Source organism: Perca fluviatilis, chromosome 6 (assembly GCF_010015445.1).
Source record: "Perca fluviatilis chromosome 6, GENO_Pfluv_1.0, whole genome shotgun sequence".
Classification (NCBI taxonomy): domain Eukaryota; kingdom Metazoa; phylum Chordata; class Actinopteri; order Perciformes; family Percidae; genus Perca; species Perca fluviatilis.
The window spans coordinates 41416064-41432519 of NC_053117.1; the positions used below are offsets into that span (position 1 = coordinate 41416064).

Here is a 16456-nt window from a genome sequence, read left to right on the forward strand (position 1 = left end):
TTGTGCACAACCTGCGGTGCAACGCAGAGAAAGTGAGACGACAGACGAATGAAATATGTGTGAAATAACATAAAACATATGTTCTGTTTACTTACTTCTGAGACTGCCAGTCCTTGCTCCTCTGAAATACCTCTCAAATTTGCACGATCACCAAACATGTCTGTCATTCCCATTTCTGACAGCACATCGTTCAGGTTGTAGGAAGTCTTGATGGAGAACTTTGGAATATATACATCATGTCTCCTAAAACGTTGCGGGGGGGGGGGAGACAAACATTCAGTGAATCTGACTAGAGCAGGAGTTTCATTTGGCTATGAGGGCCTTAAACAATGACATGCTGTTTTTATCACTGACAGACTCAGATTATTATTCTAAGTGTCTGACAACATTATGGGATGGATCCCTGCAGAGATAGACCTTATAGTTAAAGTAAGAGTAAGAGTAAGATCCTTTTAGTTTAACATGAAAAAGCCCCAAAACCACCATCACCAAACCCACCAGAATCCATGTAAATAATCAGGACTTTTAGTGTGTATAGAACCAGCATATCTCCACCAGACTCCATGTAAATAATCAGGACTTTTAGCATGTATAGAGCCAGCATATCTCCACCAGACTCCATGTAAATAATCAGGACTTTTAGCGTGTATAGAGCCAGCATATCTCCATATGTAAATGGTTGAATTAAGGGTTTATTTCAACTAAACCAGAGTGGTGATTGTTGGAACAGTGGAAAGATGAACCAAGACGGCTTTTGATAGTTTAATTTTGTTTATGTCAACTTTGAATGAAGTGTGTTTTATCATTATAAAAGTACTGATTATTTACATGGAGTCTGGTGGGTTTAGTGATGGTGATTTCAGGGCTCTTTAGGGATCTTTTCCTCCTGGGTAAAAAAAACTAAATTAAATTAAGTTGATATGAAGTTAAAAACAACTATAATAATACATTTTATTTATGGGCACCTTGTTGATATTCGAGGACACATAAACAAATAGTAAAAGATTAAAGCAGATGCACAACAAAGACCACACAATAACAAAGCAATGAGACAAATACTATTAAATAAATATAGTATAAATCAAATACTGTTTTCTTTTCTGTCCAAACGGGACATCCACCCTGGTCTCCTGGGTGAAAGACCTGTGTTTGTTTGACCCATCAACCCCCCAACCTGCCTCCTTACCAGGAGAATTGGCACTCTTCTACTTTCTCACCTTTCTTCCTGCTATGCTCCTGTCAGAACTACTACGGCCACTAGAGGGCGCCACTACAAACCTAAAAACAGGTCAGAATGATGCACTTATGGGGGCATTTTTTGGGGTAGGAGAGTCTCTATTGGACAGGACAAAGCTGTGTACCTTATTCAGTGTCAAACCTTCCACATATTAGAAGCATAAATTAAGATTCTCCCAACCTGCGTCCCATCATAGCCTCCAACCATTTGGTGACGTGGTTCGGGCAGATGCCGTTCTCCAGTGTTGCCATGACGTCAGGCAACATCAGCAGCATGGAGTAGGAGCTGGTGAAGGGGAGCTGAAGGACCGTCGTGTTCAACTCGTGGTCATGATATGTGTGGAAATAATCATCCATATTCATCATGATGGCTGGAACCTGGACGATGACAATTTAAACATGAAGACACACAGAATGAACGATGATGCTTAATTAGACTGGGACTCAAATCCATTCAGCCCTTTTTCTTGTCAAAAAACGGCAAAAGGGTTGCAAACAGCAGCAGACGTCAAAAACAAATTAGGGTGTTACAACTATCAGGTTTTCCTAAATTGTGTTAACGGCATGAAAAATATTTTATATATCTTTGGTAAATGAAGAATTCCCATTGGACCCCCGCTCTAGGTTTGGGCTGAACCCCGAATGTTTACGAAATCTATGGCGTTATATATGTGTCACATTCCTGAGCGAGTAATTGTATGTTTTGAGCGCAGAGAACTATATTTTGCAAGCACATTACATTACATTTTGAACAGAAATTAACACTCGCAAAAAATTATTTAGTTTGAGTAAACAAAAACCTATTTCGGGCACAATAAATGTATTTGCATGTCTTTCTCTGCTCGCAGGTAAAAGCTGCTGCGCTCCGGTCCTGTCTCCCTCGCTCTCAACCTCTTCTCTCTGCGCGCTCAACTCTAGACACGCTCGCTCAGATTTTCACAGCGTTACAAGTGTGCCACAAAACCAACCAATCGCAGAATCAAAAGGTCAATTCTGATTGGCTGTTCACCTCCAATTAGATCGCAAGTAGCAGGAAAGACATATCTACAGGGAAACAGTCTTTGACACAACACCTGCAGTGATTCCCCAGCAAGGGGTATCTCTGCTGTAGCTAGTGGGTACTTGGAAAGATTGTGGGGCAGCTTAACTAATCAAAATAATTTAATTATGATTGACTTAAAACAATATATCAGCTGAAACAGCTCAACACATGTTTAAACATATAGCGAAGTAATCAATGGTAGAAATAAAAAGCTAAAAGTGGCCTACTGACTTAGCTAACAGTTTAAATGATTAGTTAAAAGTAATGTATGACTTTTGAAACATTAACCACACTTCAAGTAAAAGGCCAAGCTAGTAGAATTTCTGACCAAACCAACCTAAATGTCTATAGTTCAATTGCATGAAAATGTAAGAATATTCACTTTAATAGGATAGTGTGAACACATTGGGAATTGCGGGGTGGGTATGTGAGTAATATGACAGGGATGTTGGGAACCTCAGACCAGAAGGGTTGGAAAGCACTGATCTACAGTATTATTTATATTATTGACCGACCGGTATATTACAGACATGCCTTAATAGTTGTGTTAATCACAACACCGTTTTTTGAATTACATATCTCCGTGTGTGACTAACATCATCCTTCACAAGAAATCTAACATTAGCTAGCCCACGCATGGATACAGTCTATGCATCCAACATATTCATCTGAACAAACCTAAAGTATCACAATACAGCCACTTAAAAGAAGTTTGTAATACTGGTTACATCGATGTGGTGTTTTATTAACCTTAATTCTTTAAGCTTGGTTCAATTGACTTGCAAAGTAGCTATCCGTTGCTAACGTTAGCTAGCTAGCTTATTTATGTCAAAAGCAGTAGCTAAAGAACGTTACTGCCAAGATATGATTTCATTTTAAGACAGATGACAACACTTGACGAGGTCTTATAACACCTCTCTGGTCTCCGTGAAATCATATCTTGGCAGAAGTTAGCTAACGTTTCTGCTTTTTGAGATAAATTAGCATTAGCAACGGATAGCTCATTTCGCAAGCTAATATAGCAACATAATTCAGGTTAATAAAATACGGTAATGTAACCAAAGTATTAAAACTACTTACATGTGTGGCTATAGTGTGACAGGCCTAGCTGTTCAGTCTGCGCATTGCGAGACCTAACTTAGCTAGTTACAGTGCTGCGCGAGGCCTGTTCAGATGACATGTCGGCTGCTGTGTGTGAGCTAGCTAGATTGCTTGTGAAGGATGAGTCAAACATAAGGAGATATGAGTCAAACAAAACAACGGCATTATAGTACACACAAATATTAAGACATTTCTGTGATATAGCTATGTCAATAACACAAAATACTGACCGAAATGTGTTTTAATCCAGTAACATTAGTCGAACAGCTCCAAACGTCGCGGTATTTTGCCGTACCAACAAGTGTTGACTGAAAAAGACGGTTCCTCCTAGATTTTTGTTTCCTGATATTGCAATCTAATTGGAGACGAACAGCCAATCAGAATTGACCTTTTGATTCTGCGATTGGTTGGTTTTGTGGCCACTTGTAACGCTGTGAAAATCTGAGCCGGCGTGTCTAGGGTTGGGGCGCGCAGAGAGAAGAGGTTGAGAGGCAGGGAGACAGGACCGGAGCGCAGCAGCTTTACGCGAGCAGAGAAAGACATGCAAATACATTTATTGTGCCCGAAATAGGTTTTTGTTTACTCAAACTAAATTATTTTTTGCGAGTGTTAATTTCTGTTCAAAATGTAATGTAATGTGCTTGCAAAATATAGTTCTCTGCGCTCAAAACATACAATTACTCGCTCAGGAATGTGACACATATATAACGCCATAGAAGTCACAGGACCTTCTTACCTTTGTAGTAGATGTAGCTGATGAGATACATGACTGTGTTTGGATCCAGGTTTTTCACCAGCTTGTCAACCTTCCCGTTGGTCTTCTCCTCCACGTACTTATTGATGGTATCAGCACTTTCTGTGGCTTGGCTGAAGTCCACATTGAACCCATCTGTGAAGTACGACTGCTTCAGGGTCTGCAGGAACTCCGGCTTCGGCTTGAAGCGGTTGTCCACGAACACGGCGGTCCCTTCGCTGGCGTCCTCCTGAGATGTGTTGTTGACCCTCTGGAGGAATGTCTGGAAGGCCTGGTCCACATCTGTCTGCGTCAGTAGGGAGCTGTTGAAGCCCAGACCACTGAAAAGCTGACGGTGAGTCTCCCCCTGCGCTCCCACGGACAACGCAGCCAAGGCGGCCGACACACTAGCCGGGGAGAAGAAGATATTCTGTCCCTGAGAGTCAGCATGAGCTGCTAACTGCCTGTAGAGTCGGAAGGAAAACTCTTGGTTTGCTTCGTTCACCAGGGAGACGCTGTTGGCGCTGCCGGTGTCTTGGGCGGCCTTGTCGTGGCCATGACCCAAATGGTGATCAGGATGGTGATGGCCTCTGCCCACGCAGATCACCGCTGATAGGACCCAGAGACCCACGGCTGCACGCATCATCATTGTGAACTAAAAAAACTTGTTCTGAAGGCCAAGCACAAATCAAATCAGGGTTTAGTTACATGTGAATTTGAAATTATACCCACAAAAAAAGAAAATTAGATGACACACACACACACACAAACACACACACACACACACACACACAGGTACTTCACAAAGTGCATTGGTGTCTAAGTGAACAAAAATCTTTGAAACTGGTCCAGAGTTGAGTGAGAACTCTGTAACCAGCAGCCGTGAACCGGGCTGTAATGTAACCCTACAGGACAGATGTTCAGCATCAGTCAACGTCCACTAAAAGTTGTGTTGCTGCCGCTGACAGACTCAGATTATTATTCTAAGTGTCTGACAACATTATGGGATGGATCCCTACAGGGATAGACCTTTTAGTTAAAGAGTAAGATCCTTTTAGTTTACAGTTTTTTCCAACTGCTTACACACGTTTTCAAAACTATGTCTCCTTTTTTCAAAACTCTACAAACAATTCCCAAAACTGCACACACAAAATGCAAAATGCTTCACATCTCATCAAAATGATGAATTCAAAATACCATAAACACATCACAAAATGAAGCATTTGCATCAAATGCCAAACTTTTTTCATAATAGTAATTTTTTGCATATACCATGTACACACTGTTGTTCTAAATCTAAAACTCTTTGGTCTTTTATAGGCTTATATCTACATTTACAATGTTCTAGAGAGAAAGTAATCTGCTGAGAGGAGTTGAAAAGTGCCCTGTAAAAAACTGTGTAATGTTACAGTGAAACAGAAAATATTTATTGGACAAAACATTACGTTTGTAAGAGTAGCACAGTGTTGTATTCAGTAGCATGAAACAAGAAATAAAAAGTACAAACATATGTAAACCAAAGGTATAATTTTTAGAATAAAGAATATGTGTGTGTGTGTGTGTGTGTGTGTGTGTGTGTGTGTGTGTGTGTGTGTGTGTGTGTGTGTGTGTGTGTGTGTGTCTGATTGATTTGTAATGCTGAAATAGTCATTAGATAGTTGCATGCAGTATGGACGCCTGTTGAAGGTTGATGTTGAAGAGTAGTCTTGAGCAGGTATTGACACTCAGGGTGAGTCGAAGATGAAAGTTTAAAGGATGGGCTTTTATTGTCATTGACCCAATTAAGGCCAGGTAGGCAAAAATGATAACATAAAAATTAACAAACTTAAGGAAAGTAACAAAAAAGTACTTTCAAGAACATAAAATAAAAATTGACTTGAGAGTGAACACAATTAAATAATATAAATATATGACCGTTCAATAATTTACCTTAATTCAAGTCATCACGCTGAGGACATCCAACAGACTTACTTCCTACTTCCTCAGTGTGCACTCCCGCTCTCCCCTGAGCAAATGCCACTGCGACTCTATATAGCCTGACGCCTGCCCCGTCACAACGCCACTGTAAAGCTACTCAAGATGGGCTTCTCTCATGGTCAATCCGTGGTTCACATGATGAATAAGTGTGGCCCTGATCTCATCAGAGATGGCTCTCCCTCATCCTCTTCTTCCTTATTCCTCCTCCTCCTCCTCCTCCTCGTTGTTGTCCCCTGTCTCTCCCTCCTCCTCCCCTTGCTCTCAGTCTATTGTTGGCATCCATTGTTCAAAACAGATAACCTGACCTTTGACCTATATAGGCCTATACTAAATGATTGGTTAGTGTTCAGTTATGATATAATGTGTTTGCATATGTGAGGAGTGTGTGTGTGCCCTGGTAAATAAGTGTAGCATTTTGATTGGTTGTGTTTAGAAAAGAAAAGCAAGTCACTTCCTGTTAATAATAATTGAGTGTAATGTTTTGAAAAAAGTGTTTTATGCAATTGAAAACTGAGTGAAAGGCTGAGAAATCGCTTCTGGTTTTGGAGATTTCGTGTGTAGTTTTGCAATTTGAGTGAGAGGTTTCAAAAATCGTGTGACATGAAAAGATTTTGTGTGTAAGCAGTTGGAAAAAGCTGTAACATGAAACAGCCCCAAAATCACCATCACCAAACCCACCAGACTCCATGTAAATAATCAGTACTTTTATCATCGTAAAACACACTTCATTCAAAGTGGACAGAAACTAAATAAAACTACCAAAAGAAATCTTGAATCTTGGTTCATCTTTCCACCGTTCCAACAATCACCACTCTGGTTTGGTTGAAATAAACCCTTAATTCACCCATTTACATGTGGAAATATGCTGGCTCTATACAAGCTAAATGTCCTGATTATTTACATGGAGTCTGGTGGAGATATGCTGGCTCTATACACGCTAAAAGTCCTGATTATTTACATGGAGTCTGGTGGAGATATGCTGGCTCTATACACGCTAAAAGTCCTGATTATTTACATGGAGTCTGGTGGAGATATGCTGGCTATATACACGCTAAAAGTCCTGATTATTTACATGGAGTCTGGTGGAGATATCCTGGCTCTATACACACTAAAAGTCCTGATTATTTACATGAAGTCTGGTCGGTTTGGTGATTGAAGCAAATTAGCAGATTTTTTTTGTTAAACTCAAAATAAATAACACTAATAGATATTTTCTTTTTGACTGAGTGAAAGTCATATTTAATGTTAGGCTACTGAGAAAAAAACGAATTTACAGTTTCAGTGCGCACATTTACATCTCAAACCAAATGTGTTAAACATATTTTTTTTTTATTTGAACTGTATTTAACTGTTGCCAGAGTATTTAAACTTCTACATAAAACACATAAAAACAATCCATCTTTCTAGCAGCTTACCTTCTCCTGGTTGAAGTGCAGACAGAGAAGCACTGACTGGACAAAGAGAGATGTACCTTTTTATGAGATAAATCAGAGAAACTGTACTTTGACTTTGTTTATTCTCTGTCTCAAACTCTTATTTGCTCGGCCCCTGCATTTTTTCGATGTAATGATTACTGTCCAACCGTTGAGTCAAACTGAGGCTGCAGCTGATAAACGCAAGAGCCAAGCTGCCACTGTTTGCTTCAGCAGCATGTGCACAAACATGTGAGTGATGATTACTGTCTGCAGTATGGTACAGTAGAAACCACATTAAAGGGTAACTTTGGTATTTTTATACCTGCACCCTATCCGTACAGAGATAGACCCTTTTCTTAAAGAGTAAGATCTTTTTTGTTTAACATGAAATAGCCCCGAAATCACCATCACCAAACTAGAGATGTTCTGATACCGATACCAGTGTCGGTACTGCCTAAAACACTGGTATCCGTATCGGGAAGTACTGGAGTGTATGCATCGATCCAATACCACTTAATAAAGCCCTAAATCTACGTTAAAGTAGTTTATTTATATATTTTTTTCCGTTATAACTGACTGTCAAAATGGATAATAAAAGAAAGTTCTGACGCATTCATTGTGTTTGTTCATGTTTCACAAAGAGTTTAACCTGAGCCAGGCAGACAACAAAGATAGAAATCATATCACATCCATACAGGGATGGTGGTATACAATTGTTGAAAATTAATAAAATATATGACACGCTGGTATCGGATCAGTACTCGGTATCGGCCGATACGCAAGTTCAGGTATCAGAATCGGTACGTGTAAATGTAATCACTACTAAATAATCAATACTTTTAGCGTGCATAGTGATAGGTGGAATAATCAAGCCTGCATTTACTCAAATGTATTTTCATATTTCATATGTTCTATAATGTGTTATTATGATTGAGGTAGAAGGTCACAGTGATGCAAAGAGGCCTATGCGTGCAAAGGTTGGATCTGCTCCAGATGTTTAAGTTCTGTGAATAACAAGTTAGAGGCCCTTATTGATTTAGATGTCCGGGGTTGTTATGTATTCTGAAAGCCGATATCTGAATAACAACTTATGTAAGGTTCCCCTATGGCCTTTGGTGGGGGCCTACAGTATACTTGAGTCTATCCGAGCTTGTGACCCTTACAGTGTTAGGATGAGATCATGAATAAGGGTTTCCTGGTGGGCGGCACCAGAAAGTGTATGTTCAATCCTACGTTCGGGAGACACTTTGGGTACATGCAGCGTGTGTGTGTACACATGGTTATCTCCTTTGTTCAATACTGAATAAAGCTGCCTATAATCTGAAATCATCGGAGTCGTCATCTGTGAGCATCTCCATCATCACTTTCCAGAGAGTTCCATCTCTCATATAGATCCAGCATATTTCCACATGTAAATGGGTGAATTAAGGGTTCATTTCACCCAAACCAGAGTGGTGATTGTTGGAACAGTGGAAAGATGAACCAAGACGACTTTTCATAGTTTTATTTTGTTTCTGTCCACTTTGAATGAAGTGTGTTTTACGATGATAAAAGTCCTGATTATTTACATGGAGTCCGGTGGGTTTGGTGATGGTGATTTCTTACTTACTCTTTAAAGGTCCTAGTGGTCCCCTAATACTGTATCTGAAGTCTCTTTCCCTAAATTCAGCCTTGGTGCAGAATTACAGCCACTAGAGCAAGTCCCACAATGAGCTTTCCTTAGGACGTGCCATTTCTGTGACTAGCTTTAAATGCTAATGAACGGGAGAGAAGCAGTGCAAGGTGGAGGGTGGGGTTGTGGGCTTGACCAGCTTGCCATGGGCAAAGCTTAGAAAGGGGAGGTAACCTTTACCCTTATGACCTCATAAGGAGCAAGATTCCAGATTGGCCCATCTGAGCTTTCATTTTCTCAAAGGCAGAGCAGGATACCCAGGGCTCGGTTTACACCTATCGCCATTTCTAGCCACCATGGGACCATAGGCAGGCTGGGGGACACTCATATTAGTGTTAAAAAACCTCATAAAGTAAATTTTTCATGCCATGAGACCTTTAACAAAAAGGTCTATCTCTGCTTGACGGTGTTTGGCTTTTTTACATATGTTATTCTATATCTTTATTATTCTTCTGTATCCTTTTTTCAACACAGAAACGTCATTCAAACATCAAAACGTTCAGCACGATTAGGAATTGCCCGCTTTCTGTACAATGTTTTTAAAACTTTCTTATTTATCAAAATTCCACTATAACACACGTTTCATACTGTGTACAAAATGCAGCTTTAACTTAACTCAAGAGATTTGTCACTTGTCTGCTGAGACATCTTGATGACAACCATGCTCCCCCCTCAACCTTTCCCCTCAACTTTTCATCAAGAGCCAGCCAGCCTTTTTGACTCAGTAAGTAGACTATTCTGTATTAACTGATTCCAGAAATACCTGGAGAATAACAGAAACAAGCCATATTCTGCCTGCTTCTGTCCTTTACAGTACACACACCATTGTTGCACAGGATGTTTAGCAGGGTGTCCTCTTACGGTTTTAAACATTAAGCGATAATATAAGTTGAGTAATGGTTTTTGAGCTAGAATTTGGAGTTTTAAAGGTGCTCCAGGTGGCCGGATTGGTTCAGTGGGTACAGCAGGCGCACATACACTTGCAGGTTTATGCCTCGACGCAGAGGTCCAGGGTTTGAATCCGACCTATGACGATTTCCTGCATGTCTTCGCCCTCTCTCTCCCCCCACCTTTCTCACCTAGCTGTCCTATCAAATAAAAGGCAGAAAAGCCAAAAAAATAATCTTTAAAAAAAAAAGTGCTCCAGAGCCTCTTATCTGTGAAAATAACTCCAAGATGGGAGAAGTCATGGCAACCTTTAACTAAAGCTGGTAACACAGAGCTAATAACTTCCTACTTTACCAACTTCTTACACATTTAAGCAATTTCCAGTTTAGAATCAGCTTTTTCTAAAAACATATTGCTCATCTTTCAAACATTTAACTTCTCAATGACATTCATACCAAATTAACCCATTCTCACGTTTTCAACTATTCCTACTACTTCAACTATTTCTTACACATTCAAGCCAGCAATCCAGTGTAGTGTCAGCCTTTGAACATACAGCATTCACCCTTTAGTTTCATTGTGTCCTGTCAAATTTAAAATCCAATTCATTTTCCCTTTCCCAACTCTTTCCAGTTTCCAAAATGTGAGGATTTTTCTGCATTATGTACTTTTATACTTTGAGTACATTTTCCTGATGATACTTACAGACTTTTACTGAACATTTTCAATGCAGGACTAGTACTTTTAGTGTGGAAGTAGTACTTTTACTTAAGTAAAGGATTTTAATACTTCCGCCACCACTTCCAGAACCAGAGCGGTTCAAAAAGTAAGCGGCCACTGTTGAGATCTATTGTATTTTTAAAAATCAGATCTGTTATAAACGAATACCAAATGGAAGTTGATCATATTTTATCCCTACATTTTACCTTCAAAGATACTTAAAAACTGTTCACACAATCAATAAAGCAAGAGACAACAAAACAAAATGTATATGAGATGCAACAGCTGTGCTCGAGCAAACAAAGTGATGATCATCAGATGGTTGGATTGCTAATCTTGCCCATGAAGAGGATTTCCTCCTTGTTACGGTCAATGATTATGACCATGAATGGATGGCTGAACGTCAACACAGTATGAAGGAAAGCAGTTCGATGCCGATGCCTGAAGTAGCAGCGGTGGCTGCGGCCTCATCCACATTTAGCGTAGCTTGATGTACAACCTGCACTGCAACCCAGAGTAAGTGAATCGACAGACTAACTGAATATGAAATAAAACATATGCCCTATTTACTTACTTCTGAGACTGCCAGTCCTTGCTCCTCTGAAATGCCTCTCAAATTTGCACTATCACCAAACATGTCTGTCATTCCCATTTTTGACAGCACATCGTTGAGGTTGTAGGAAGTCTTGATGGAGAACTTTGGAATATATACATCAAGTCTCCTAAAACATTGGGAGGGGGGACAAACATTCAGTGAATCTGACTAGGGCAGAAGTTTCATTTGGCTGTGAGGGCAACAATGATATGCTGGTTTTAATCACTGATGACTATTCAGTGTCAAACCTTCCACATATCAGAAGCATAAATTCAGATGCTCCCAACCTGGGCTTCATCCACTTCAACCATTTGGTGACACGGTGCGAGCCAATGGTGTTCTCCAGCGTTGCCATGACATCAGGCAACATCAGCAGCATGGAATAGGAGCTGGTGAAGGGGAGTTGAAGGACCGTCGCGTTCAGCACGTTGTCGCGATAGGTGTTGAAACTATTAGTGTGTCTCAAACCGCGCACTTCCCTTAGTGCACTAACTGAAGTGCACTTCGTACACTATGTACTTACTTGCATAGCGCGTAAAATTTGACGGGGGAGTGTTGTCTGAAATCACGCACTGCCTTATGTACTTACCGGAAGTGACGATCAAAACATTTCAGTCCTCCTGTGAAATTGTGAATTGCACCCAGGGCAGAGTATTCCCACCACCTATTGTCACTCGTGAAAAATACATTTCTGCTTTGTTCATCAAATTGAATGTAATTGTTTTAATTGATGCTTGTTTTTGCCCTCTGTTTTATGCAACCGTAAACATATTGGTATGATTATATTCATACTTTTGTTCTTAATTCATTGTAAAAAAAAATAAAATAAAATGGTGTCCAACTGACATAACGTTAACGTTAGCATTGACGGCTGCCACGTCCGTGTCCCTAATGATTATATAAGTCAGATCAGAACAGAAACAGCACTGTTAATACGATATAACATAGCATACATTAACATACTGTAACATTACTACTAACGCTCGCAGCTTAATGTATATTTACAAGATCACACATCTAATGCTAAAATCGTCTACAGTGAGGACGATAGTTTAAAACAAACAACCGTATACCACAACACATGTAACGTTAGCTAGGTTATAACTTATTTTCCAGTGTTTAAACCAAAGAGTATAGAAGTACCGGTAACTTCGCCGCTGTTAGCTAGCTAAGGTTAGATAAAACTAGCTTGATAGCACGTCAAATTACGATACAAATAAACATTAGAATTCGCGGTACAAAAATCATCACCGACTGCAAAATTAACCAAATATACATAAACAGGTGGCTTATATGTTATACAAGTATAGCAAAAAGACTAATGTTGAACTTACATTTGGGTCTCGCTGTCGCGTATTCGGCCGCCATTATGCGAAAGTTTTTCACCTTTTGTTAGCTCCGCCCCTTGCGCTACGTAGCCAAGATGGCGACCGTTGAGTGTGGAAAGTGTCCATCGATCCACACTCAACTTTTTGACCGTTATGAGTGCACCATCCGGGTACTTGTAGTGCACTGCATTGACCACACTTCGACGAGTGATATTTTGAGTGTACTCAAATAGCTAGTATAAGTACAGAAGTGCGCGATTTGAGACACACCATATCATCCAGATTCATCATGAGGACTTTAACCTGAGTGATGACAATTTAAACATGAAGACAGAATCAACAGTGATGCTTAATTAGACTGGGATTCAAATCCATGCAGCCCTTTTTCTCATCAAAAACGGCAAAAGGGTTGAAGAAAGCGCATCAAAAACAAATTAGGGTGTTACAACTATCAGGTTTTGCCAAATTGTGTTAACGGCATGAAAATGACTTCATATATCTTTGGTAAATGAATTCCCCACGGACCCTCGCTCTAGGTTTATGATGTCTGGCCAGAGGAGTAGCACAAGACCCTGGGCCCTATGCATAGGCAGTCCTGATGGGGCCCCATGTTCCTCAACACCCCCAAAAAAATAAAAATAACAATCGGGCCTCTGTACGCATGAATCTGTAGGCCTAGATGTTTATAGGGTAATAACTATTAACTGTAATGCTTAGAGTAGCCTGATAACACACATTTCAAACCTCCTTCCTCAACATTCTCTAGCCTACTTTACTGTGGTTACTACTACATTTTGTTTGTTTTCTCTGTACCTGTACTTGCCAACCTGCGTACTATGGTGTCTCTCTGATCAGCTGTTAATTTATCTGGCCATAGTCCTGGATCCTCTGGCAAAAACTGCTCTGCACTGCTCTGCCTACTTTCCAGTTCCTCAGCTCTCATTTCCACACTGTGCTCCGAGCAACACTCATGCTCCCTGCTGTCTTCACTCCCATCATCCTCAATCAGATGTTCTCTATCTTCTTTCTCTATGAAGGATACATTTGATGTTAACCTCTTATCCTAAATGTAACCTAATATAATAAAACACACTAAGATGTTAGTGTTACTTAACACCTTTCAGTCAAAATGGCTAAACATGGTTTGTTTTAATTTTGATATAAGCTTCCCTTGACGTCTCAAATCCAAAGAGGATGAGGGGGCTGTTGATACTTGAAAACTGAGGGCCATGTGTTTCACAATGTTTGCTAATTATAGACATTATAGCCTATTAATTTAAAATTAAACATGTTTTAAATTAGGCTATTACAATGCTGTGTTGTATGCAAACAGTATTGTTAGTATAGTTTATCTATTTAGCCTTTACCTCAGATTACTTGTATAACCAAATTATCATTTGAAAGTGTTTGTTCTGCTCTTTCAATGGGTTGTCTCAGTCCATTTTTAATGCTAACGGTCGCGGAATATTCAAGCAGTTAGCACCATGGATTTCGTTTTCTAGTTTGTGCTCATGTTTCTTTGAAAAGAAGTCAGTTACTGTTTTGTGTGTGTGTGTGTGTGTGCGTGTGTCTGTGTGTGTGAGTGTCTCCCTGTAAAGCTGCTTACACACTGACCAGACGGCCGAGCGTTGACAGAAAAGCCAGTCAAAATGATCAGTCTCCCCGTGTTGGTCCAAAAAGTGCCACAGAACACACCAAAAAGACAAGACGAGACGTAATACATCTCTATAACAGCAGGCGGTGCTAATCTCTATTGTTTCCCAAGAAATGAAAACCGGCAGCTGATTGGACGAACGCGTCACATGGGCTTTTTTCTCTGGAAATTCAAAGCCAGACTGTCATGGCGGCCGTTCAGAATACGATCTCATATTGTACTAAAATAGTTCACTGAAACATGTTTCTGAAAACATTTTAAACGAGAAATGAATCTGAATCTGTCTTCATTTCAGATCAACAAAGGTCAGTTTAAAAGATTTTAATCAGATTTTGAGAGACTCTAGTCACCTCATTCAGTATAGATTCCCGACAGCGCCCCCTGGTGTTTGATAGACAGAAACACAAGCTGAGGGATGCAGACTTTATTATTGTGGAAGCCCATTTCCCATGGAATATTATTCAATATTAAAGAAATGAATAAATACATACATAAATACATACTCTTTTGAAATACATCATGAAATAAATAAATGAGGCAATAAATACATCATTAACTTAATGTAACTATTCATATAAAAATAAATCAATTAGTTAAATAAATATATTAAAAGGTTTTACTTTTAATTATTTCATGGTACTTTTATTTCATAAGTCCACGTTTAATTATGTCCCTCTCTATTTATTTCCAGATCTTATATGCATATCAGGGGGCGTGGCTATCTCTCACATTCAGAACAGAGCCGTGTGCACCACATAATTATGTATTTATTGCCTCATTTATTTATTTCATGATTTATTTCAAAAGCATATTTATTCATTTGTTTATGTATTTATTCATTTATTTATGTATTTATTCATTTATTTAATATTGAATAAAACGGCATTCCATAATTTCCGACAATGTGATGGACAAAAGATCATGTAAGTCCAGAGGTGGAAAGTAACAAATTACATTTACTCACGTTGCTGTAATGGAGTTGTTTTTTTGTGTACTTCTACTTTTTAAAGTAGTTTTTAAAATGTGTACTTTAGCTTTTTCTCAAGTATGTTTTTTTGCAGTATTGTACCTAGAAATTATTATAAATAAATGTATTTTCGCTTTAGTTTGCAGTAACCTAAGCAGACATTTTTTCACCTTCTGATTAACAGGAAGACTTAGTCAGTTAGTTGACGAGTGTCCTCGAGGAGGAAAATGTATTTCATACATTCTTATTAACGAGCGTACAGACTCTAACCAAACAAGGAAATACACTGCCACTAGGTCCTGTCTGCCAACTGCCTGCTGGCAGCTCTGCCAGGCTGCACTGAGGCACAGAGGTGCTTTGAGCTCAATGCTCACATTGTTAGGATTCATTGGAAACATGAACCATGAACTATATATAATATATATATATATATATATATATATATATATATATATATATATATATATATATATATATATATTATATATATATATATATATATATATATATAGAGAGAGAGAGAGAGAGAGATAGATGTTTTTATGTTCTACTTCTACTCTGCTACATTTCACAGATAAATATTGTACTATTTACTCCACTACATTCATCTGTTCCAGCTTTAGTTACTAGTTACTTTAGTTACTCCGCTACATTCATCTGTTCCAGCTTTAGTTACTAGTTACTTTAGTTACTCCGCTACATTCATCTGTTCCAGCTTTAGTTACTAGTTACTTTAGTTACTCCACTACATTCATCTGTTACAGCTTTAGTTACTTGTTACTTTAGTTACTCCGCTACATTCATCTGGTACAGCTTTAGTTACTAGTTACTTTAGTTACTAATTACTTTGCACATTAAGATTTCTGCACACAGAACACATGTAGTTTATCAAATCTGATGTTTTATTATGAATGAAAGTAGCCAACAATATAACGGCTACAAGTCCAGCTGAGATGATAAGACCATTAAACACACACTGGATGGATCCTTTTCACTTTCTAAAATGTTTTAATACTTTAACTACATTTTCCTGATTATACTTACATACTTTTACTGAAGTAACATTTTCACTGCAGGACTTTGACTTGTAACAGAGTATTATTACAGTGTGGTATTAGTACTTTTACT

At 39.0% G+C, this 16456-nt stretch overlaps 1 protein-coding gene and 1 pseudogene across 1 annotated transcript in view; both read right to left on the reverse strand.

Annotated features, from left to right (window-relative positions):
- The window catches only part of LOC120560230 (alpha-1-antitrypsin-like protein CM55-MS), a 166247-nt gene that overhangs the window by 125454 nt on the left and 24337 nt on the right, over nucleotides 1–16456 (reverse strand). The window contains exon 2 of the mRNA XM_039802508.1: nucleotides 4116–4767. Within this exon, the coding sequence (XP_039658442.1) occupies nucleotides 4116–4761 (646 nt within the window). The 5' untranslated portion in view covers nucleotides 4762–4767. The remainder of the gene's footprint in view (nucleotides 1–4115; nucleotides 4768–16456) is intronic.
- Nucleotides 11099–12747, reverse strand: LOC120561098 (annotated as a pseudogene).